Source organism: Stomoxys calcitrans, chromosome 2, assembly GCF_963082655.1.
Source record: "Stomoxys calcitrans chromosome 2, idStoCalc2.1, whole genome shotgun sequence".
Taxonomy (NCBI): Eukaryota; Metazoa; Arthropoda; class Insecta; order Diptera; family Muscidae; genus Stomoxys; species Stomoxys calcitrans.
The window spans coordinates 61,617,143-61,641,102 of NC_081553.1; the positions used below are offsets into that span (position 1 = coordinate 61,617,143).

The 23,960-nt window shown below is 35.3% G+C and overlaps 2 protein-coding genes across 3 annotated transcripts in view; one reads left to right on the top strand and one right to left on the bottom strand.

Moving 5' to 3' along the window:
- LOC106082721 (sodium-independent sulfate anion transporter) overlaps window positions 1-7,981 on the top strand; it is a 17,433-nt gene extending 9,452 nt beyond the window's left edge. Inside the window, exons 2-6 of the mRNA XM_013245419.2 lie at window positions 3,360-3,415; window positions 3,484-4,211; window positions 4,274-4,576; window positions 6,789-6,934; window positions 7,003-7,981. Coding sequence (XP_013100873.2) covers window positions 3,360-3,415; window positions 3,484-4,211; window positions 4,274-4,576; window positions 6,789-6,934; window positions 7,003-7,350 — 1,581 coding nt within the window. The 3' untranslated portion in view covers window positions 7,351-7,981. The remainder of the gene's footprint in view (window positions 1-3,359; window positions 3,416-3,483; window positions 4,212-4,273; window positions 4,577-6,788; window positions 6,935-7,002) is intronic.
- A 3,595-nt stretch (window positions 7,982-11,576) lies between these two features.
- On the bottom strand, window positions 11,577-22,298 carry LOC106082723 (sodium-independent sulfate anion transporter). 2 transcript variants are annotated; one of them, XM_013245423.2, is made up of 5 exons: window positions 21,848-22,298; window positions 17,789-18,569; window positions 17,426-17,728; window positions 12,172-12,317; window positions 11,577-12,105 (listed from the first exon to the last, which is right to left on the bottom strand). In XM_013245423.2, the coding sequence occupies exons 1-5, from the start codon at window positions 22,184-22,186 to the stop codon at window positions 11,734-11,736; spliced, it is 1,941 nt and encodes a 646-aa protein (XP_013100877.2). In that variant the 5' UTR covers window positions 22,187-22,298; the 3' UTR covers window positions 11,577-11,733. The 2 variants fall into 2 exon arrangements, with proteins under 2 accessions (XP_013100877.2, XP_013100879.2); XM_013245425.2 differs by having other exon boundaries at window positions 17,789-18,555; window positions 21,848-21,924.
- Between the last annotated feature and the right edge of the window lie 1,662 nt (window positions 22,299-23,960).

Consider the following 23,960-nt stretch of genomic DNA (forward strand, 5'->3'; position numbering starts at 1 on the left):
TCTCGACTCTCGACATTACTGGTAAATTTCATGGAAATTGGTTCAGATTTACATATAGCTCTTATATATATATCGCCCGATTTTCACTCCTAGAGCCACTGGGAGCGCATTTATTGAACAATCTTACCAACATTTTGCACAACAACGACCTTGACGACTGCCACAATATCTGAGAAGTTTGGTCGAAATCGGTTCTCATATATATGTTCGTCCGATTTTGAGAAATATTGCTATAAAGCGCTCATTTATTAACAGATTCTCTTGAAATTTGTTAGGAACGATTTTCTCTTGACATTACTGGCGAATTTTATGGAAATTGGTCCAGATTTAGATATAGCTGCCATTTATGTAGATCGCCCGATTTTTATTTCTAGAGCCATTGCAAGCCCATTTATTGACCAATCTTGCCAACATTTTGCACAAAGCTTTGACGACTGCCACAGTATCTGAGAAGTTTGGTCGAAATCGGTTTAGAATTAGACATAGCTCCCATATATATGTTCGTAAATGTTGGGTAATTTGGAATGATGTTGTCATTTGTGAACCGTATTTATTAAAGTTGGAACATATTTGCTCGCCGAAGTCCATCAAAATTGGTTCAGTATTAGACATAGCTCCCACTTGGTACCCATAGGGTAGGTGTAGGGTATTATAAAGTCAGAACCGCCCGACTTTTGCCTTTCCTTACTGGTTAGTGCATATAAAAGTGGTAAACAACTTAACTATCTCAAGTCCAAAAGCCACCCGGGTGGGATCTTTATTTTCAAACATCAATAACTCGGCGAATTTTTATCATATCAAAAAAAAACTTTAAACTCAGTGGCTAAATTCGTTTTCCTTACAAGAAAATAATATCCAACCTGAGGCGTATTTATAAGGTGGCCGCATCGGTCAATTACTACAACAAAGCACCTTTTTGGGAACTTGATATGTCATAATTTGTGAACAGGGCGAAGAAAATTCAATTCGCCGTGAAATTTAAAAGTTGCGGCGAATTTGCTTCAACCATTAAGAGCAAGAAGAAAGAAGATTTTTAATTTTTGAATGTCAAGCAAAAAAAAAAGTGGAATGCTCCATACGAAGTAGCTGCAACAGCAGTCGCGGACAATTAGCGGTGTCGAGCGGAGAGTCTCAGTGAGAGGTCGGGCGGCATCGGCTCTTGCACAAATACTGAGTACCTATGATGCTCGATATGACAAGACGAGTTATTGACGCTTTTAAATAACCGTGGCGATCGGTCCTTTTAACCGGAACGAGCTTGCTCACCTACGGGTGCTTGACGAGGATCGTCACCTCCACATGAAAATGTGGATACAACAACAACAGCGAAAAGCTCCATTAGGACTATTGTGACTAGAGCACAAGGACGGTTTTTATAAACCTTTTTGGGTCTCTTGGCTAATTGTGAAATTTTTAGATCATTTGGAAAGGGGGCGTCTAAAGTTTGTTGGATACGAGGATGACGCTTTCATCGTGGTGTGTGCCCGTTCAGAGAACATACAGTATGCTACCAAGATAAAGTTGGTGCTATTCACCAATATGAAGTAATTTGGTGTGTTCAGGGGACCTCTCCTAGATGGGATGGATCTATCGCTCTCACTACTGATAGAGCTTCAAACTAGCAATTGGAATGTCACGACTTTGAAAATAAAGATTGGAGGGAACTTCTTCAGCCCGCCTGGCCCGCATTATTGTCATGCATGTTGGCTCTTTATCTTCTTCATTGCAATATCTGACATTGAACTGCCGTAAATTTGGTCTTTGTTCTTCAGCGCTTTTTGAATCTATTTCGGGGGTGACGCAGTAAACCTAAGTTCCCTGAGTGAAGTTGGTTGACGTGTACCATTGTTAGACGCGTACCATTATATAACTTAAGTTTATTACGCCTTGATCCAAACCCTAATTGTGATCCTAATTGTGAAATTTTTAGATCATTTGGAAAGGGGGCGTCTAAAGTTTGTTGGATACGAGGATGACGCTTTCATCGTGGTGTGTGCCCGTTCAGAGAACATACAGTATGCTACCAAGATAAAGTTGGTGCTATTCACCAATATGAAGTAATTTGGTGTGTTCAAGGGACCTCTCCTAGATGGGATGGATCTATCGCTCTCACTACTGATAGAGCTTCAAACTAGCAATTGGAATGTCACGACTTTGAAAATAAAGATTGGAGGGAACTTCTTCAGCCCGCCTGGCCCGCATTATTGTCATGCATGTTGGCTCTTTATCTTCTTCATTGCAATATCTGACATTGAACTGCCGTAAATTTGGTCTTTGTTCTTCAGCGCTTTTTGAATCTATTTCGGGGGTGACGCAGTAAACCTAAGTTCCCTGAGTGAAGTTGGTTGACGTGTACCATTGTTAGACGCGTACCATTATATAACTTAAGTTTATTACGCCTTGAACCAAACCCAAACCCTGATTTCCCGTAATTATTATTTTTTTTTTAAATATTTTATTCAAAACCCACCCGGGTGGGATCCAAATTTTCTGCAAATTATTGGGTTGTCCAAAAAGTAATTGCGGATTTTTCATATAGTCGGCGTTGACAAATTTTTTCACAGCTTGTGACTCTGTAATTGAATTCTTTCTTCTGTCAGTTATCAGCTGTTACATTTAGCTTGCTTTAGAAAAAAGTGTAAAAAAAGTATATTTGATTAAAGTTCATTCTAAGTTTTATTAAAAATGCATTTACTTTCTTTTAAAAATCCGCAATTACTTTTTGGGCAACCCAATAGTTTGTGCCCCACCATAAAAAGGAATAATATTTTATTAAAAAAATGAACATAACTTGCGTTATGATCCATAAAATAAAAAATCCTATAATATATGCAGATAATTTGTACTTGTGGGAAGAAGAATGTGTTCCCCTATGGCCAAGTACGTGCCTTGGCCCAACTCATGCAGAAACTGTCTTAATGAAGAAGTTGGTTGATTGGGGAATTTTGCTTTCACTTAAAAAAAACCTACTGGAGGGAGATGTGGTTGGAGGGGATGTTGTTTTTTGCTGTCTTCTTCCATTTTTCTTTTCACAAGTATGAAATTTTGGGATATATATGACATTTTCTTCCAAATTATATAGTTGACCCACCCGGACCACGACGTATATTAAAACCTTTGAACCTGCGAACTGTAACGATAGTAATTTTAGCAAACTAGGATGTTATCTCAAAATGTTTTCCCATCATCGTGGAGGACGTCAGGGAAGTTTGAAAGAATTTGTAAAAAAAAATGTTTAAATACATTTTTCTTGCAATTACGATTTAAACTTAATATACTCTCTCTCCCTCTTTTGTTTAATAAATTTATCTTTTAATTATGGTTTTAACAAAATGTTCTCTCTCTCTCTCTAATTTCAGTATGGTTTATATGGCTGTTTCATGGGTTGCTTTATCTACATATTTCTGGGTTCAAGGTAAGAACTACCCTATTACTTTACCCTGTATATACACATACTACAACTTAATCTGTCTTAATTTACAGTAAAGATGTTCCTGTTGGTCCCACCGCCATCTCTGCTCTATTGACATTCCAAACTGCCCATGGTGTTTGGCAAAAAGCTGTACTGCTAACCTTTCTCACCGGAGTTATAGAAATATGCATGGGCGTATTTCGTTTGGGCTTTCTCATTGACTTTGTCTCAGGGCCAGTGAGTGCGGGCTTCACCAGCGCTGGTTCTCTGATCATTTTTACCTCGCAACTCAAGGATTTATTGGGTGTCAATACCAAGGGTGATACTTTTGTGGATATGTGGATTTCAGTCTTTAGCGATTTACACAACATTAGTTGGAATGATGCCGGTTTGGGTGTGGCCTGCATAGTAGTGCTGCTAAGTATGCGTGCCATGGCCAGCATGAGTTTTGGACCCAAGGAGGGCAAAGAGAAGACTTTCTGTCAGAAATTTTGGTCTGGCCTATTTTGGGTTGTGGGCACTTCGAGAAATGCTGTTTTGATCATTACCACCTCAGCTATTGGCTATTATTTGTTGAGCTCCGATATTAATATTTTCCGTATGGTGGGCTATGTGCCAGAAGGTTTGCCCAAATTTAGTTTGCCACCTTTCTCCATGACCACAGTGACCAATAGTACCTCGGGTGATATAATAGAGGAATATGAAAGTTTTGGCCAAATGGTCAGTAGCTTGTGCTCGGGGCTTATAGTGGTGCCTTTAATTGCTTTGCTGGAGAACATGGCTGTGGTGCAGGCTTTTGGTGAGTTTTATTATAACCTTATATAGAAAAGCCTGGTTAATGATTTTGTTTTTCATTTTCAGCCAATGGCAAACCTTGTGATGCTACCCAGGAATTAATTGCCGTTGGTGTCTGCAATGTGGCCAATTCGTTTGCCCAAGGCTTCCGAGGCAATGGTGGCATTGCTCGTGGCGCTGTCTTGAATTCCAGTGGTGTTCGCACTCAAATGTCCAATATCTATACTGGTCTCATTGTTATTGTGGCTCTGTTGTATCTGACTCCTGCCTTCTATTACATTCCCAAGGCAGCTTTGGCGGCTGTGATTATGGCAGCTGTTATCTTTATGATCCAATATCGTGTGGTCAAACCAATGTGGAGAAGCAAAAGTAAGTTCTAAAGATTTTACTAAGGAAACTATGAAAAATATTTTAAAAAAATGCAGACAAAAGAACAGGCACGCGGTAGGATAGATAAAACGTTAACACTTATCAGCTCAATAACATAGATACGTATGTTCTTTCTTTGTGGAGCTTGCGCAAACAAGTTGATGTATACGCCTCATGACTGTCTCAACTCTGACCATAAACACCTTACCCGGCAACCCGTCTGCTCCTGCAGGCATATTATCATTTATAGTTTCTACCCATTCAACATTACGTATGTTTGGTTAATAGAATACTCCAATACTGTTGTCAGAGATTTGTTTGGTGGCATCCTTGGCGCCACAACAGCCTGGTGGTATCAACAGAATAGAAAAATGTTATTTTCATAGACTGGGCACTTTCCCTCAACATGATTTTGTTCTAAAACTCTACTTAAAAATGAGCCTGTACTGAGCCCTTAAGTCTAAATTTGGATTCTTCTCATCAATTCCCTTTTAAAATTGCCTCTTTTAGTTTCTCTCCTTTGCTGCAAAATTGGGTTTTCCACCCTTTTTCTCCCGCTACCTTTTAATATCACTTTGTGTTGCTATTGACTGAAGGGTTGCCTGTATATCGCATTCATCGTTGTCCAACGCTTCACCATTATCCAGCAATACTATTCGTCTTCTAAAAGCACTTTGATCATTAACCACCCACAAGCATGAAATCTCAGCACCCGAATTCGGTTTCTACTGTTTTGGGATGCAAATGGTTATGCTCTCCTGCCAGCAGCATTAAAAAAAGTACAAACACCTTGTATTTGAGCCCCACATTGCCAAGGTCAGTAAATAAGTCCCATTTGGGGGGTTTTTGGGGGATGGGGAGGACACCTGGATATTAATTTCGTGTTCTACTCCCAACTACTTTTATTTGAGCCATGGTCGGTAAATATATCATATTTAGGAGTATTTTGGAGTTGGGGCGGCACCCGAAACACTTGACTCCATATTCGATTATCAGATTCGTTTTGTACTCTCAAATACCTTACATTTGAGTCCCATATTATTGCGATCGGTCTTTAAATATATTTGGTGGGTTTTGGGTTGGGGCGGCCCCCCTTGTTACCCTATCTGAAATTTGGATATCAAATTTTTGGTTTAAGGTTACTAAAAGAACGCACAAAAAATTTCGCTTAAATCGCAAAACATATCTCTGAGATCTGGCGTTTCTGAAAATTATGGTAAGGGGGAGAGTCCGCCCCCTTCAGATATCAAAAAATTTAGTACCCTATTTGCACCATGGGACCATTATACAAAATCTGCGAAAATTTCAAGAAAATCGGTTTAGCCGTTTTTGATCCTATACAGAACAGACAAACAAACCAACCAACAAACAAACAAATTGATTTTTTATACTATTTTTATACTAAATTCGTCATTCTGTTTGTAACACCTCGAAATATGCGTCTAAGACCCCATAAAGTATATATATTCTTGATCGTCGTGACATTTTACGTCGAATTGGCCATGTCCGTCCGCCTGTCTGTCGAAAGCACGCTAACTTTTGAAGGAGTAGAGCTAGCCGCTTGAAATTTTGCACAAATAATTCTTATTAGTGTATGTCGATTGAGATTGTAAATGGGGCAAATCGGTCCATGTTTTGATATAGCTGCCATATAACCCGATCTTGGGCCTTCATTTCTTGAGCTTTTAGAAGGCGCGATTCCTATCCGATTTGGCTATAATTTTGCACGTGGTGTTTTTGTGTCATTTCCAACATTTATGCGAAGTATGGTTCAAATCGGCCCATACCCTGATATAGCTGCCATATAAACCGATCTTGGGATTTGACTTCTTGAGCCTCTAGAGGGCGCAATTCTCATCCGATTTGACTGAAATTTTGCACATAGTATTTGATATCACTTGCAACAACTGTGCAAAGTATGGTTCAAATCGGTCCATAACCTGATATAGCTGTTATATAAACCGATCTTGGGTCCTGATTTCTTGAGCTTTTAGAAGGCGCAATTCCTGTAACTATAACTTGATATAGCTCCTCCGTCGTCCATATTCATTATTCTTTGTTTGCCTAAAAGGAGATACTGCGCAAAAAACTCAACAGATACGATCCATGGTGGAGGGTATATAAGATTCGGCCCGGCCGAACTTAGCACGCTCTTTCTTACTTGTTTTAATATTTTAATTGGTCACCTAATTATGATTCCTTCTATTTTCAGAATCCGATTTAATTCCCGGTTTGGCCACTTTCATTGCCTGTTTGGTCTTACCTCTGCAATTGGGCATTCTGGTAGGCATTGGCATCAACATTGTCTTCATTTTGTATCATGCAGCTCGGCCCAAGCTACGTGTGGAGACTTTATGTGTAAGTACTCAACTTAAATACTCTTTTGGACTTAAAATAATAACTTATTTCAACTCATTTCCTTATAGACCTCCAACGACATCAAATACATCATGTTAACTCCTGATCGTTGTCTGATCTTCCCCTCGGTGGAATTTGTACGCAATGTGATTACCAAACATGGTCGTAAAACTACTCTACCTGTAGTCATCGATTGTACGCATATCTATGGAGCTGATTATACTGCAGCCAAAGTTGTTTCGACCATGATCGATGATTTTGAAAATCGTCAACAGAAATTGTACTTTTACAATCTACAGCCTCGTGTGGCCGAAGTCTTTGAGGGCATTAACAACAATTTGGAGGTGATTTACGATATGAATTCTTTGGAATTGATGTTATCTGGCAAAGAGGATCACACCACATCGAAACTGTGAAAACCAATGATAGCTTAAAATAGGAGACAAATTTTAGACACAAATTACATTTAAGGTCAGCAACTAGAAACATATGAAACTTAAGGAAATTAACATTTTTGCAGTGCCAATAATTTAGTACTTAATTTTGCTCACAATTGTATAACTAATTTCCTATGAAATATATCCCCGTTGTAGTTATAGGTACTTATACTTCTAAGTAGTTGTGTAGTTTCTCTTGTTTTGTAAATATTATTGTTTACTTTCTGTTTATCCTTAGATTTTGGTTAATCGAACCGAAACCGAACTTTGTACTCGTTGTTAATTTTAACATTAAAATTTAGTTCACTTACCTCCCATGTGTGAATCTGTGAACACACACATGGCTTATGTACTTGCTTAAGGCTTCGTGAAAGATTATTAACTATGTACTTTGTGTGCTTCTCAGATTTACGCAGAAAAAAAAAGTATTATTTTATTGTATAGTTTTATATACATTACGAAAACTTTATACTTAATGAACTTAAAACTAAGTAGACGATTAGTATAACAAGAATTTAATCTCTTAGTATATTTTTTAACATTTCCTATGTAGAAATACTAGTAGTAGTAGAAGTAATGACAATATCTTGCCGTAGAAACGTATAAAGAGATTTGTAAGTAATAAAAAAAAAAATCTTAAAAACAGTAAAAAGAAGCACTTCCTTTTTTGAAAATGTTGCCAAAATTGTATCTCTATAGAAAATCTTGTTTATTTCTATAGAAAATTTTGTCAAAAAAATTTTTTTTATAGAAAGTTAGATCAAATTTTAATTTCTATAGAAAATTTGGTCTAAATTTTATTTCTATAGAAAACTTTGTCAAACATTTTTATTTCTATAGAAAATTTTGTTTCTACAGAAATTTTTGTCAAAATTTTATTTCTATAGAAAATTTTGTCAAAATTTTATTTCTATAGAAAATTTTGTCAAAATTTTATTTCTATAGAAAATTTTGTCAAAATTTTATTTCTATAGAAAATTTTGTCAAAATTTTATTTCTATAGAAAATTTTGTCAAAATTTTATTTCTATAGAAAATTTTGTCAAAATTTTATATCTATAGAAAATTTTGTCAAAATTTTATTTCTATAGAAAATTTTGTCAAAATTTTATTTCTATAGAAAATTTTGTCAAAATTTTATTTCTATAGAAAATTTTGTCAAAATTTTATTTCTATAGAAAATTTTGTCAAAATTTTATTTCTATAGAAAATTTTGTCAAAATTTTATTTCTATAGAAAATTTTGTCAAAATTTTATTTCTATAGAAAATTTTGTCAAAATTTTATTTCTATAGAAAATTTTGTCAAAATTTTATTTCTATAGAAAATTTTGTCAAAATTTTATTTCTATAGAAAATTTTGTCAAAATTTTATTTCTATAGAAAATTTTGTCAAAATTTTATTTCTATAGAAAATTTTGTCAAAATTTTATTTCTATAGAAAATTTTGTCAAAATTTTATTTCTATAGAAAATTTTGTCAAAATTTTATTTCTATAGAAAATTTTGTCAAAATTTTATTTCTATAGAAAATTTTGTCAAAATTTTATTTCTATAGAAAATTTTGTCAAAATTTTATTTCTATAGAAAATTTTGTCAAAATTTTATTTCTATAGAAAATTTTGTCAAAATTTTATTTCTATAGAAAATTTTGTCAAAATTTTATTTCTATAGAAAATTTTGTCAAAATTTTATTTCTATAGAATATTTTGTCAAAATTTTATTTCTATAGAAAATTTTGTCAAAATTTTATTTCTATAGAAAATTTTGTCAAAATTTTATTTCTATAGAAAATTTTGTCAAAATTTTATTTCTATAGAAAATTTTGTCAAAATTTTATTTCTATAGAAAATTTTGTCAAAATTTTATTTCTATAGAAAATTTTGTCAAAATTTTATTTCTATAGAAAATTTTGTCAAAATTTTATTTCTATAGAAAATTTTGTCAAAATTTTATTTCTATAGAAAATTTTGTCAAAATTTTATTTCTATAGAAAATTTTGTCAAAATTTTATTTCTATAGAAAATTTTGTCAAAATTTTATTTCTATAGAAAATTTTGTCAAAATTTTATTTCTATAGAAAATTTTGTCAAAATTTTATTTCTATAGAAAATTTTGTCAAAATTTTATTTCTATAGAAAATTTTGTCAAAATTTTATTTCTATAGAAAATTTTGTCAAAATTTTATTTCTATAGAAAATTTTGTCAAAATTTTATTTCTATAGAAAATTTTGTCAAAATTTTATTTCTATAGAAAATTTTGTCAAAATTTTATTTCTATAGAAAATTTTGTCAAAATTTTATTTCTATAGAAAATTTTGTCAAAATTTTATTTCTATAGAAAATTTTGTCAAAATTTTATTTCTATAGAAAATTTTGTCAAAATTTTATTTCTATAGAAAATTTTGTCAAAATTTTATTTCTATAGAAAATTTTGTCAAAATTTTATTTCTATAGAAAATTTTGTCAAAATTTTATTTCTATAGAAAATTTTGTCAAAATTTTATTTCTATAGAAAATTTTGTCAAAATTTTATTTCTATAGAAAATTTTGTCAAAATTTTATTTCTATAGAAAATTTTGTCAAAATTTTATTTCTATAGAAAATTTTGTCAAAATTTTATTTCTATAGAAAATTTTGTCAAAATTTTATTTCTATAGAAAATTTTGTCAAAATTTTATTTCTATAGAAAATTTTGTCAAAATTTTATTTCTATAGAAAATTTTGTCAAAATTTTATTTCTATAGAAAATTTTGTCAAAATTTTATTTCTATAGAATATTTTGTCAAAATTTTATTTCTATAGAAAATTTTGTCAAAATTTTATTTCTATAGAAAATTTTGTCAAAATTTTATTTCTATAGAAAATTTTGTCAAAATTTTATTTCTATAGAAAATTTTGTCAAAATTTTATTTCTATAGAAAATTTTGTCAAAATTTTATATCTATAGAAAATTTTGTCAAAATTTTATTTCTATAGAAAATTTTGTCAAAATTTTATTTCTATAGAAAATTTTGTCAAAATTTTATTTCTATAGAAAATTTTGTCAAAATTTTATTTCTATAGAAAATTTTGTCAAAATTTTATTTCTATAGAAAATTTTGTCAAAATTTTATTTCTATAGAAAATTTTGTCAAAATTTTATTTCTATAGAAAATTTTGTCAAAATTTTATTTCTATAGAAAATTTTGTCAAAATTTTATTTCTATAGAAAATTTTGTCAAAATTTTATTTCTATAGAAAATTTTGTCAAAATTTTATTTCTATAGAAAATTTTGTCAAAATTTTATTTCTATAGAAAATTTTGTCAAAATTTTATTTCTATAGAAAATTTTGTCAAAATTTTATTTCTATAGAAAATTTTGTCAAAATTTTATTTCTATAGAAAATTTTGTCAAAATTTTATTTCTATAGAAAATTTTGTCAAAATTTTATTTCTATAGAAAATTTTGTCAAAATTTTATTTCTATAGAAAATTTTGTCAAAATTTTATTTCTATAGAAAATTTTGTCAAAATTTTATTTCTATAGAAAATTTTGTCAAAATTTTATTTCTATAGAAAATTTTGTCAAAATTTTATTTCTATAGAAAATTTTGTCAAAATTTTATTTCTATAGAAAATTTTGTCAAAATTTTATTTCTATAGAAAATTTTGTCAAAATTTTATTTCTATAGAAAATTTTGTCAAAATTTTATTTCTATAGAAAATTTTGTCAAAATTTTATTTCTATAGAAAATTTTGTCAAAATTTTATTTCTATAGAAAATTTTGTCAAAATTTTATTTCTATAGAAAATTTTGTCAAAATTTTATTTCTATAGAAAATTTTGTCAAAATTTTATTTCTATAGAAAATTTTGTCAAAATTTTATTTCTATAGAAAATTTTGTCAAAATTTTATTTCTATAGAAAATTTTGTCAAAATTTTATTTCTATAGAAAATTTTGTCAAAATTTTATTTCTATAGAAAATTTTGTCAAAATTTTATTTCTATAGAAAATTTTGTCAAAATTTTATTTCTATAGAAAATTTTGTCAAAATTTTATTTTATAGAAAATTTTGTTAAAGTTTTATTTCTATAGAAAATTTTGTCAAAATTTTATTTCTGTAGAAACTTGCCAAATTTGATTTCCATAGAATATTTTGTGGAAATATTCTAACGGTTATGATAAATCTACTAAAGTAATTGAAACTAAATATTATTATTTATTTATTCTTGTTTGTAGTTTTGACCTTTATTTCCACATTTGCTGTGGCTTTTCTGCTTTGTAACCGTTTTTATTTACTCATTTAAAGCTTTTTTGTGGTATTAATGATATAACTTATTCTATAGCATACTTTCAGGCATCATGAAAATAAATCACTAATTTACAGATTAGTCTCTTCTGTAACGTTGCAAGCATTACCATTCGAAGCCTTATCACTCAAGGATTTCTCGATGTCATCCATTGTATAGCAGAGAATAAATTTCGATTGTATGGTCTCGAAAACTTTAACAAGACGCGGTCTTAAATTGAAAAATATTAATAATTGATTTCTTGATTTGAAATCTTGAAGTATCAATTCAATTGCCTTGGCTGTTGTGAAGTCTGTGGCATAGATGTAGGTGCAATCAAAGACCACAGGAAGTGTTGAATTCTTTTTGCCTGACTTTAAAACTTTATTGCGTACAAATTCCATAGAGGGAAATATCAAACAGCGATCGGGAGTTATTTTCAGAAAATATTTGCCACTAGAAGTCTGCAATAGAGGAAATAGAAGGTGAGTGTTGTTTTTGTGTAGGGCTATTGAATATGATGTTCTTACCTTTACCAAATCCACTGCAATTTCAGGCCTAGCCGATTGATAGAGAATATATAAAATATTTATAAAGATGGCTGCAAATACTCCCGCACTCAGCGGAGCCACCAAACATGCTGTAAAGGCCAAGAGACCTATAAAGAGATCCGCTTCTGAAAATAGAGAGAAAAGGCTGTTATTGGAAAATTGTCAATGGGTAAGGTAAGAAATTCATTAATGTTAGTTGTGGGTTTGATTGGGTCTAGGGTTCGGGTTTGCTTGTATCTAGAAATATACAACTAGTGTGGAGTTAAAATCTACAGGTGACGTGTGTTTAATGTCTACTGGCGGGACACAAAGCCAGCAAGTATATAAGTACACAAGGACATGACCTCACAGGCTGGGAAATAATATGGAAATGTGTCTATGCCTAGGATTGAATGGACAGACGAACAGGCAATGTTTGTTTTGTCGTACTTTAATACAACTTATTCGGTGATATCAATCCCAAACCAATAGAATTTGAGGAGGCCTGGTGGGCCCATAATTACTACGGCTTGTCACCGCTGGTTAACTTTATCAAATGTGGAATATGCCACTTGATGCCTCTCGTGATTTCTCTACGTTGCTTAATCAACGGAGCTCTCTCTTGTACCGCTAAATCTCCCTCCTCAGATCATGAAGATTCAGACTGACATCTATGGGGGTTGTAGCTTATTCACAAGTAGTAGCCTCGTTTGATATATGTAAATAAATTGATTCATTCATTCTATTCTGATCTGGCATTCGTCTCCAGATTTAACTCCCGGAATCTGTTGTCTTCAATTGGAGCTTTCGATATTGGTTCTCTAGTTAGATTAGTTGGTTTCTTCGGCTATGTAAATATTAAATGCATTTACTTTCTTTTAAAAAATCCGCAATTATTTTTTGGGCAACCCAATATATGATAGATCCTGTGTTGCATGTAGACAGATATCAGGGATGGTTTGTCTAACATCGAGCGGTGCAAGTTTAGTCTGCTACATTATCAGTGGATCGGTATTCTGTTGTCTCATTGCATCTCCAAACTTCCACTTACTCCTGCTGACATGGAGGAGGAGGTTCTAGCTCAGTGAGTGAGAAATTTGGATGATCCTCTATCCTTTACAGATAAGCTCTCTCTCTTTAGCTTTAAGGAACTTATTCTCCTCATGTAGATGGCCGATGTTTATCTTCTGTATTTTGACACTTCTGCAGTCCACGTTGGCCATGTTGGTCGCTACTGGTATTCCAATCGCTCTATAGGTATAATGACATTTCTTTTTCCATACCCCAAATGCAGCTTGTCAAAGATTTTATGATTTTGTGTCCATTTTTCTATTTCTTGTCTTATCGCGGTCTGCAGTGGCATGTGCTAACGACGAGAAGAGTCTGATGAGACTCACCCCTAGGAACTTCGGGTGGTTTACTGTCGGAATGCATTGCCCATCGTCTTTAATTTCAAGCTACCTTGCGATGATGGTTTGGATGGCTGCTGCTTAGATAACATATAATTGTGTATACGCACTAGAGTCATCTTCTGTCTTCTGATGGATCGAAATGAGAATTTAGGAGCAAGATTCTGGTATGTCGGGAAAAGTTGCCCATGTTTGTCGTCCAGTAAGCGATTCCACTCTGAATAATTTGTCACTGACCCGAAAATCATCTTCTAAGTAAAATCAAATAAATGTATGCTTTGTTCGGGGGGACCGTACCATGAGAACCCATGGATACTGCTAAAAATTTATACAAAATAAATTTAGTTGAAGGGCATGGAGCAAGGATGATTGAGAGACCGGTTTACATGGGAGTTACATCAGTTTATAGACTGATTTGGACCGTATTTGGCAAAGCTATAGGAAGTCATAAGGGAAAACACTACGTGCAAAAAATTGCGGCTTCAAGGGGCTCAAGAAGTCAAATCGTGATTTCGACAGACGGACGGACATGACTAGATCGTCTCAAAACGTCGAGACGATCAAGAGTATATATTCTTTATTGGGTCTTAGACGAATATTTCGAGGTGCTACAAACAGAGTGACTAGATTAGTATACCCCCCATCCTACGGTGATGGGTGAGATTTGAGGATCTTATTTCTAATTCACACTTTACATAAATCTGCGAAGGAGCTACAGAGGTTTGAAAGTCTGGCCAAGTATTTCAGAATAGTTGTTTGTCGAAATTGTAACGCCGACTTAATTCTGCTGTCCATGTAGGAAATAATGTTTCTAAAGGTTTGGTATTTCTTGAAGCGAAAAAAGTGCCAAGATCGTTAAGACTGACGTTAACCTAGTAACGTAAGACCCTGAAGCCAGCATCGCACGAGATAACTATGATCACCACACAGTCTTTAACTTTGAGCTCCAATTTGTGTGGTGTTCTTCGTTATCACGAGAAGCATAGGTGGGAGCTACCGGGCACATCCACAGGTTGCGGATAGTGAAATGCTCCACACGGAGTAGCTGCAACTACAATCGCGGACAATCAGCGGTATCGAATGGAGAATCTCAGTCGGGCGGCAACGGCTCTTGCTTGATGCTCGGTATGACAAGCCAAGTTATTGGCGCCTTTAAAAAAACATCATATTCCTGCGGCGATCGTATAGACCGTAACGATCGTGCTCACCTATAAAAGCTTAACCAGGATCGCCACCTCCACATGCTAATGTGGCTACAACAACAACAACCGTCATTAGGCACTTCATTACCTGGTTAAAACCCCGTCGAATATGGTCATTAATGGCGGTGAATTTACAGATATCGATTGAGTGCCTTAGGCTCGACTTCCGGTACATCCAAATACTTGAGCATCAATGTACATATGTCGTCAGGGCCAAGAGTTTTGGAAAATTTGGCTCTGCGTATAACAGTTGTTGTTGTAGTTGAATATTTACGGAGGGGAATCAGTCCTAGGCCAGCATGGATCCTGAATTGATTTCTGAACATAGACCCGGCATCAATGGTCATGAACAACATTGATGAAGAGTCATATCAATTTTGCAGCGATACCAAACTCAGACATGTCTTGAAACACCCTTGTGCTGTCGAAAGAGGCTATGTAGTCAACTAAAAGATGGTATATGTTAACCTGTCCTTCTCGAATCTTTTCCAAGGTGTGGCGTAGTGTGAATATCTGGTCTAAATAGATTTACCAGGTCTAAAGCCACATTGGTAGGGTGCAATTATTTCATTGACTTTAGATTTTAATCTATCACACAGTTTGCTCAAGAGTATTTTGTATGTGATGGGAAGGAGACTCATTCCTCTGTAGTTGGGACATAGCGTGCAAGGCATAGTGTGCTGGTGTTCCAATCATCGGGTATGCGTTTGTTATTCTTGTCGGTTACTGAAAGTTGTTGGGAACAATATTCTTTCCATATCCTGAGCACACTATCTGTGAGCTTAAACTTGAATCGGACAGTGGTTGTTGTTGTTGTAGCAGTGTATTTTATACTGAGGCGACAGCCCTTGCCGATGAAAGACTCCATCGGGTCAATCTGGTACGTTGCTTAATGGAATGCTCCTCTGTTGCTTAATGGAATGCTCATGGGGAAATTTGCATCTCATGCAGGCTAAATTTTCCTAAAATCTGACCAAAGATACTCTCTCATCCTTATCCTAGCACGGTTGTAATGTCATGTGCGTGGCAGCGTTTCCATATTCTCTTTAAGTGGTTATAAAATTTATCTTTGGCCCTTTCGTCCCCTACTTCTGTGGTGGCATGGCCACTGTTGGAACACTCTTCTACGATGTCATTGGCCAATTTATTGCTTGTGTTTTAGCAACTTTTCGCCACGATTCTCTTACAACTCATTGTAATCGTTCGTATAAGTGGTGAAATACTCTTCTGGGCAATCCATTGTATGTGCGGAAGTTTTAGCAACTCTTCGCGACGATTCTCGTACAATCCATTGCGTTATAATCGTCCGTATGACTCGTGAAACGCTCTTCTAGGTTATCATTTGACAATACAATGCGTGTGCGGAAGATTTAGCAACTCTCGCGACGATTATTGCGCAACCCATTGCTTTATCATCGTCCAGAAGATTTGTTTATAAATCGCCTGAGGTAATTTTTAGCTATCGTTTTTATTTTCATGTCTTTTGCGTTTAGGACTTGTATTGAATTGTGTTATTCGATGTTTTGTTTTGCGTGGACATCTTCCACAACACCAAACAGATTTCTCACTTGGTTTATATAACGATATGCACTTAGTATGATGAAACACTTGTTTGTTACTCGCCTAGGAGAGTAATGCGCAACTCTTCCATAAAAGTATTTTATAAATCTTCCAAAACACTCTTTTGTTACTCGTTCACATGATTCCTGTTGGTTTCTAATATCTTTCAAGACTCTTCTGACTTACTCTTTAGTAACGCATGGTGAAGATTAGCGGAACACTCTTCCAGAAGATTCGTCTTGAGGACACAACTCCTCACGACTGGGGAATCGTCTACTAATCTTAGATTAGCTCGTCCGCGAATGTAACCTTCATCTAGAAGATTCGTGGAAGATTGTTTGGCGATTAAAAAATTTGCAGGGTTATCATTCCAGTCACTGCCTTTTTCTAGTATACATACTAAAACTTTTCTTATTCACAGACAAATTCATGTCTTGCATCATCGCAGTTATAGTACATAGCGTGACACATTTCCCAATTCATCGCACTACCTGCACGTCAGTACTGTCGGCCTTGTACTTTTCCAATAAATCCACTAGTCCGTATACTACACCTTCTCTGCAAAGAGTTCGGAATTCCAGGAGCAAATCCGTTGAAGCAGGGGGCCACCGTAGCGCAGAGCTTAGCATGTCCGCCTATGACACTGAACGCCTAGGTTCGGATCCTGGCGAGAACATGACAAATTGTTTTCATCAGTGCCATATACAAACTCCTCAACGAGGTGTTGCACTGCGGCACATCGTTCGGACTCGGCTAAAAGCAGGCCCCTTGTCGTTGAGCTCAAAATTTGAAGCGGACAGAACTCACTGATATTTGAGAAGTTTCCCCCTGTTCGTAAATGGAATGTTCATTGGCAAATTTGCATTTTCAATCCATAGATCATGATCCTTAATTTTTTTGCGGTGGTCGTCAACGTTAATGGAGTCCGTTTTTATCTTAGCCGTTATGATTTTGTCTAAGAGTTTAAGTTACTTCTTTCAAATCAAGATTGTTTAAAAACTTGACAAATGCGACGCATGGTGTCAACAGTCAATCCTAACTTGTTTGTTTGTTATCATAGTTTTCACTTTAGTTGTTACTTACTATTGCTTCGCCACATTGGTTTTATGGTTTGATACTGCAGTTGAAATAGCACTGCTGCTATTATAATGGCCGCCAGTGTAGCTATGGGTATATAGTAGAAATATTCAGCCAAAAATATCATGGCCAATATAACAATAAGGCTGATATAGACATTTACAAATTGGGTTCGACCTCCACTGGCGGTGTTAACGGAACCTCTGGCCAAACCACCATTAATGCGATAGCCACGGAAAAATGTATTGAATATATTAGCCAAACCCAATGATATTAATTCTTGATTAGTATCCACAGGTTTTCCTTTAGCTGAAATAGAAAAATCCACATCAAAGCAAAATTCTTTCTCATAAATGTGAGTCTTCTTACCAAAAGTTCGGCATACTGCCATAGTCTCCAAAAGTGATATCAAAGGTATCACCAATAGACCAGTTCCAAATTCCTTTAATAACATCCAAAAAGTTTGTTGCTCTCCCACAACTTCTTCGAAGCCTTGAGTTACATTTGAACCGGGTAGAGAGAATGCAGGAATTTCCACAGGTGGAAATCCGGAGGGTATATAGCCCGTCAGTTGAAAATAATCCTTGAGTTGCAAATAACCTACTATGGTAGCCGTGATAAATACCAGTAAAGCATTTCTTGCAACACCCACAAACCAGAATATGGTATTGGCCATCCTCTGCTCTCTTGAGAGATCTCCATTTTCCGGTGGCTTAATTTTGATATTTCCAATAAATCGCAAGACAATCAGAATCACTATACTGCTCATTCCTAGTACAGTATCGCTGATTCGATAATTGTGTATATCCTTTAGCATGGATATCCAATTTTCCAAAAACGAATCCCCTGTGGATTGGACTACTAAGATGTTTTTGATTTGTGAGGTGAATATAATCAAAGCAACTGCACTGGTAAATCCAGCATTGACGGGACCAGAAACAAAATCTATGATGAAACCCAAGCGTGTAAGGCCCATCACAAGTTCTATGACACCCGTCAGCAATGAAAACAAAACGGATTTCTGCCAATCACCTTGGGCCACTTGAAATGTCAGCAAAGATGCTATGGCTGTTGAACCCACAATGTTGTCCTTACAGGATCCGAAAATGGTATAGACTATGTTGCCCATAAATGAACTGTAAAGAGCAAACTAAGAGATTTTAATAATTTTTTTTTTAATACTTTCAAAAAAGAAGAATCAGTTTTGTAAGATACATTCAAAATTAATGAGCTTTGCAAAGTAATGAGTCAGGACTTTTCAAAGTCTTTAAGATCCTTAAAGAAAAATTTGTGCATAATTCAAAGGAAATTCTTGTAATCCAACGATTGAATATAATTAATTTAGGAATATGTTGTTGTTGTAGCCACATGTTGCAAGTATATCGATTCTTCCTCAGTCTTTTTAGTCCACTCTTCTCTCTAATATCATCCTGACCCGGCAATGGTTTCTAGATGCGGCTCTTAAAGTCTGGATGTTTTAACTGGATTTGTCCATAGTGCCTCTGCAGTCAGATTCGCTGGGCACCTAAATAGGTGATTGGTGTCATATTTGCAATATTAACGTCTAACCTTGAACGATGCGAGTTTTGTCTGTTACACAATCTGAATCTCAGTTGGGCTAGAGTTATTCTGGTGCTCCTGGGCAGGTCTTTTTCCTTATTAGCAATGGGTTGTGGGCGTCCACTAAGGACTATATTCGGTCGGTATGATAAGGTCACTCTAGTGACTGCATCTAGGTGGCTATAACGTAGGCCCACTTTGTGTGAGGCAGTTGTAAGCAGAGTTGTGAGGTGTTTTGAGGCGGACTGGGTTCCTAGTCCATTAACGCTAGACCCTTGATTCCCTTGTTCCGATTCATTTTTAGAGCATTTATATTTAAGTAGTAGTTTTTTAACAAAAACGTTTCTTTTTATTTCCTAAGCCACTAAGTTTTTACAAGCAAAAAAGAATTAATGATGTATATATGAAATCAATGACCGAGCCGTAATAGGCAACCATAACAAAAAAAACATCATTTTCTAAACATTTTATGGCCATTTAGCGAAGAAAAGTGAAAGTGACATAAAATAGCACCTGCTGTTTTATGTTGTAGACATATAGCCAAAAATTTATTTCTCTACCCACCTATATAAGATGGGGTATAGTCAAGTCATTCCGTTTGTTACTCCTCGAAATATTGATCTGGGACCCCATAAAGTATATATGTATACTCCGGATTGTCTCGACATTGTGACATGTCCGTCCGTCCGTCTGTCGAAATCACGATAGCTGTCGAACGCGTGAGGCTAGTCGCTTGAAATTTTGCATAGATACTTAATATTTATTTAGGTCGTTGGGGTTCGGAAATTGGTCATATCGGTTCAGATTATAATATATAGTCCCCATATAAACCGATCCCCCGATTTGACTTCTTGAGCCCCTTGAAGCCGCAATTTTTGTCCGATTTAGCTAAAATTTTGGTCTGTTATGACTTGTAACAACTGTTCCAACTACTGTCCAAATCGGTCTATAACCTAATATAGCCGCATATAAACCAATCCCCGGATTTGACTTAAAAGCCTTAATTTCCATCCGATTCGGCTGAAATTTTGAGTTATGACTTCCAACATCCATGGCAAGTATGAACCGAATCGTCCTTCTAAACAGATATAGCCCCCATATAAACCGATCGCCGGATTTGACTTCTTCAGCCCTTCTTCTTTGGTCCAAAACCCTATCTTATGACTTACTACATAAGTCCCAGTTTTATCCGAATCGGTCAATATGGTGATATAGGCCCCCCTAAGTACCGATATCTCGATATGACTTTTTGATACAAAAATAATTCAAATACAAACTCTGTTAATAAGGGTACATTTTTAGCGGAATACATGGAGGTGGGTACCCAAGATTCAATTAGATGCAATTAGATACTAAAAACCCGTTTACACTGCTTATTAAATCTCCTCAGCTGATTTCATAAAGGGAGAACAGATGATCAAGCCATTAAATCCGGATTTGAAGAGCAGTGTATACGGGGTTTCAGTATCTAATTGCATCTAATTGAATCTTGGGTACCCACCTCCATTGTTCCGCTAAAAATGTACCCTTATTAACAGAGTTTGTATTTGAATTATTTTTGTATCAAGAAGTCATATCGAGATATCGGTACTTAGGGGGGCCTATATCACCAAGTGACCGCAGGTATAGTTTAAGGTATTCGATCTGAAACCTCTTCCAAACCTTCCACGTTTCCTATCGTCACCTCGACTATCCTGCTGTGGTATAAAGTGCTCCTATTTTCTATCCCCTCTCCCATCCCCTTAAGTCTCATACCCATAGTAGCTGCCTCAACTTAATGTTTATGCCTATTGGTCGAATATGAAGAATAGTCTCCAGCGCCCAGTAGGTGTTCGCACTGCTCCACCCAGCCCAACACAACAAGTCTTTTGCGCCTCTATCCACCAAAATAACGAGGCATAAGTTGGTACTGGTCTTATTACGCTTCTGTAAAGGCTGTAAACTATCCTGGATTGAAGAGGGAGACGATTTGCTTTCTGGCGTTAACTGGTGCCATCGTCTTCTCAACTTAAATATTTAAAGTCAGAATGCAGTATAAACGATCTCATAGAATAACAAAAATACTAAACATAACCCGCGTCCGCAATTTGGTTCTCAATCAGTTTCTAGTGGGGAAAAACGTTGCAGTTGTTGCTTTGTCAGAGGACTGGGAGCCATACTACGGAATGTTTTTTAAAATGGGCAGCCCTCTTTCCCAAGGTCTAAGCATTAACATGAATTAACTGAAAAATCAACATCAGCCATGTCAACGAGAGTTTTGACATCAATATTCCACCACTTAAACGAAAGCAAAGCAAATTGAACCATAATCATATATCAAAACACGTTATTATCCGTTGCTGTAAGTAGAAAATTTCACCCAATTACTTTCAGTAAAATCATCTCATTATACAACTCGTTGTTCTGAACTTTATTGGGTTGTTAAAAAAAAATGTTTGCATGTGCAAAATTGAATTAGAAAGTTAAAAAAATCATAATAATATTTCAATTAACACATCAATAAATGTTGGTGAAATTATCCGGGTTTGAATTAAAATTTTTACAGTTTTAAGCTAAAAATCGATTAGCAACCTAAATTTATTTAAAGTTGATGATAGAATGTTTTATGATTTTTTCCGACGGCTATCTTGGAATATTTTGGTACATAAATCTTTCTCACACTTGATCAGTTCGGTGACTGGTACCGCGAATGACTAGACAAAAAGTCCATTCATTCATTGAGCGTTTAATGAATTGAAAAAATTTCATAACCATCCGTGGCTTCTTAGACAATCCAAAAATATTCCCTAATTAATTATTCATTAATTTTTTGTTTATATATTGCTTTATAAGCCATTGGCTTCATGACGTCACTTTCGGATGTTTTACCTCTGTTGGTAGTCCCGCAATACCGGCAAATGCCAAAGCCAATGGTATGGCTGCCAGAGAATCAGTTATGCCGGCTATTAAATCACCCACAAAGTCTTCTCGACTGTAAGCCGGTAGCCACTGGAATATGGGCATATGACGTTTCAGAATTTTTCCATTAAACATTTTATCCATACATGGGCGACACTTTCCAGGTCCTCCACCCCCGGCAGGTGGGGAGTCGTCTAAATTTGCATTGCTGTCTGCCAAAGATTGTCGACTATTTGTCACGGTTTGATGATCGACCATTACAACGTTTGTAAAATCAATGGCATTGTTCTCCCGCACTACCGTATTCATGTTTTGTTCGTTGCTCTTAAACGTTTAAATTGTCCAGGGTAAGAATAGTAACCGTATTGTCGTATGCACTCGCTTGAGGTCTTTGACTCATCCGCCACATCTCCACGCAACGAAGTTCAAACAATGACTGAGATTATAGAAATCTATCGCTATAGTTTGGCTTTCTTCTCTGTACGGCGATTGTTTATCGTTAGAAAGTGAAACCAACCATTGGTAGTCAACCGGTTAGTCGCTAAACGGTTTTGTTGAAATTTCTTTCGATTCCGATGATATTTATTTCTGTGAGAGAATATTTATTCATGTTACCGATGCACCCTGCTAGGGATGATTGGATATGGTGGCATTGTCAGAGGGTTTGTTGCCCTGGGGTATTATATTATCAGTCATCAATGAATATGGTCGGTAGGGTAGCCAATATTCTTTTCAAGAAACAAGGATTATTGCTGGGTGACATTAGGGATGTTAAATGGCAAGTAATGGCTCTGAATGGATTTAACTTGGCAAGGTCCAGACCAATCTAAGTAGTTAGGAAAGCGGACTTCTTATTCTGACGATCCCGGCAAAAGATTTTAGGACCACTGTCCTAACTCTTAATATATGTACGAAGCTGTGGATTAATGGTCAATAGCAGACTAAACACCTTATCTTCAGACTTACTCAAGAGTATGAGAAGCTAGCCAGAATCCGCAAAAAGCGATGGCTCAAATATGATTTGCGTAGCAGTAACTTGGTTGCCAGCTGAATTATATAAGACCAGATTCAACATTGGGCCAGAAGAACGCATATGCAATAACTGGAACCTCAGTATACTATGTTCCGTGGAAACTACAGAAGAATGAATCACCTTCCGATCTGTACAGGCTACTTTCGAGCGTATTGTGTAAGAGATTAAAATCGAAAGTCAACGAGGTAATTGTACCCTATGAATGCGACATTCGACCTGGTAAATACACGATACACCAGATATTCATACTGTCCATAATCCTGGAAAAGACCCAAGTAAAACAGATCGATAATAACCAGATTTTCGTCGGCTACAGAGCCTCCTTCGACAGCACAATACTTTTAAGTTTAAAGATATTTGAAGCCATGTCTGAATTTGGTATCCCTGCAGAATGGCGTTAGCTGACACACGTTCCACAGTTAGAATAGAAAAAACCTCTACGAACCGTTAAACGCCAAACGAGATTTCAGATAGAGAGATAGCTTGTCTTTCATTTGATTGATCAATAGTCCTAATAGACTTACTTGTCCATGTGGGTGGTTTTAGGGCAAGGATGTTTTCCCCCGGTTGCTTCATCCCAATCGTTTAAACAAATCCTTATTTTTAGGCCACCAGGAAGGTGCAAACATAAAGACGCTTAAACTGATGTATCCATCTCAGATATCTTTTTTAAATTGGGGTAAGGATCTACCCCATTCTCATATCAAAAAGTGGGTCCCCTCTTTTCACCGGGGGGTAATCAGGAAAGTCAATTCAGCCATTTTTGAGTCTTTAGGAACAAAAAACAAAGCGCAACCATTTGACGTTTAAGTATTTTTACAGAATATCACTTAAAACAACTAAAAACGTTTTAAGTTCGGCCAGGCCGAATTTTTGTTACGTACCACCATGGATTACGCTAAACTGACCCTTAATAAATCAGTTTGTATTTGAATTATTTTGTAACAATAAAATAGGATATCGATTGAGGCTTCTAGGGCCACATGAAGTCATAACGGGTTATCGTTTTTTAGGGCTTATATATATTTATGGACCTGTCTGTGTGAGATT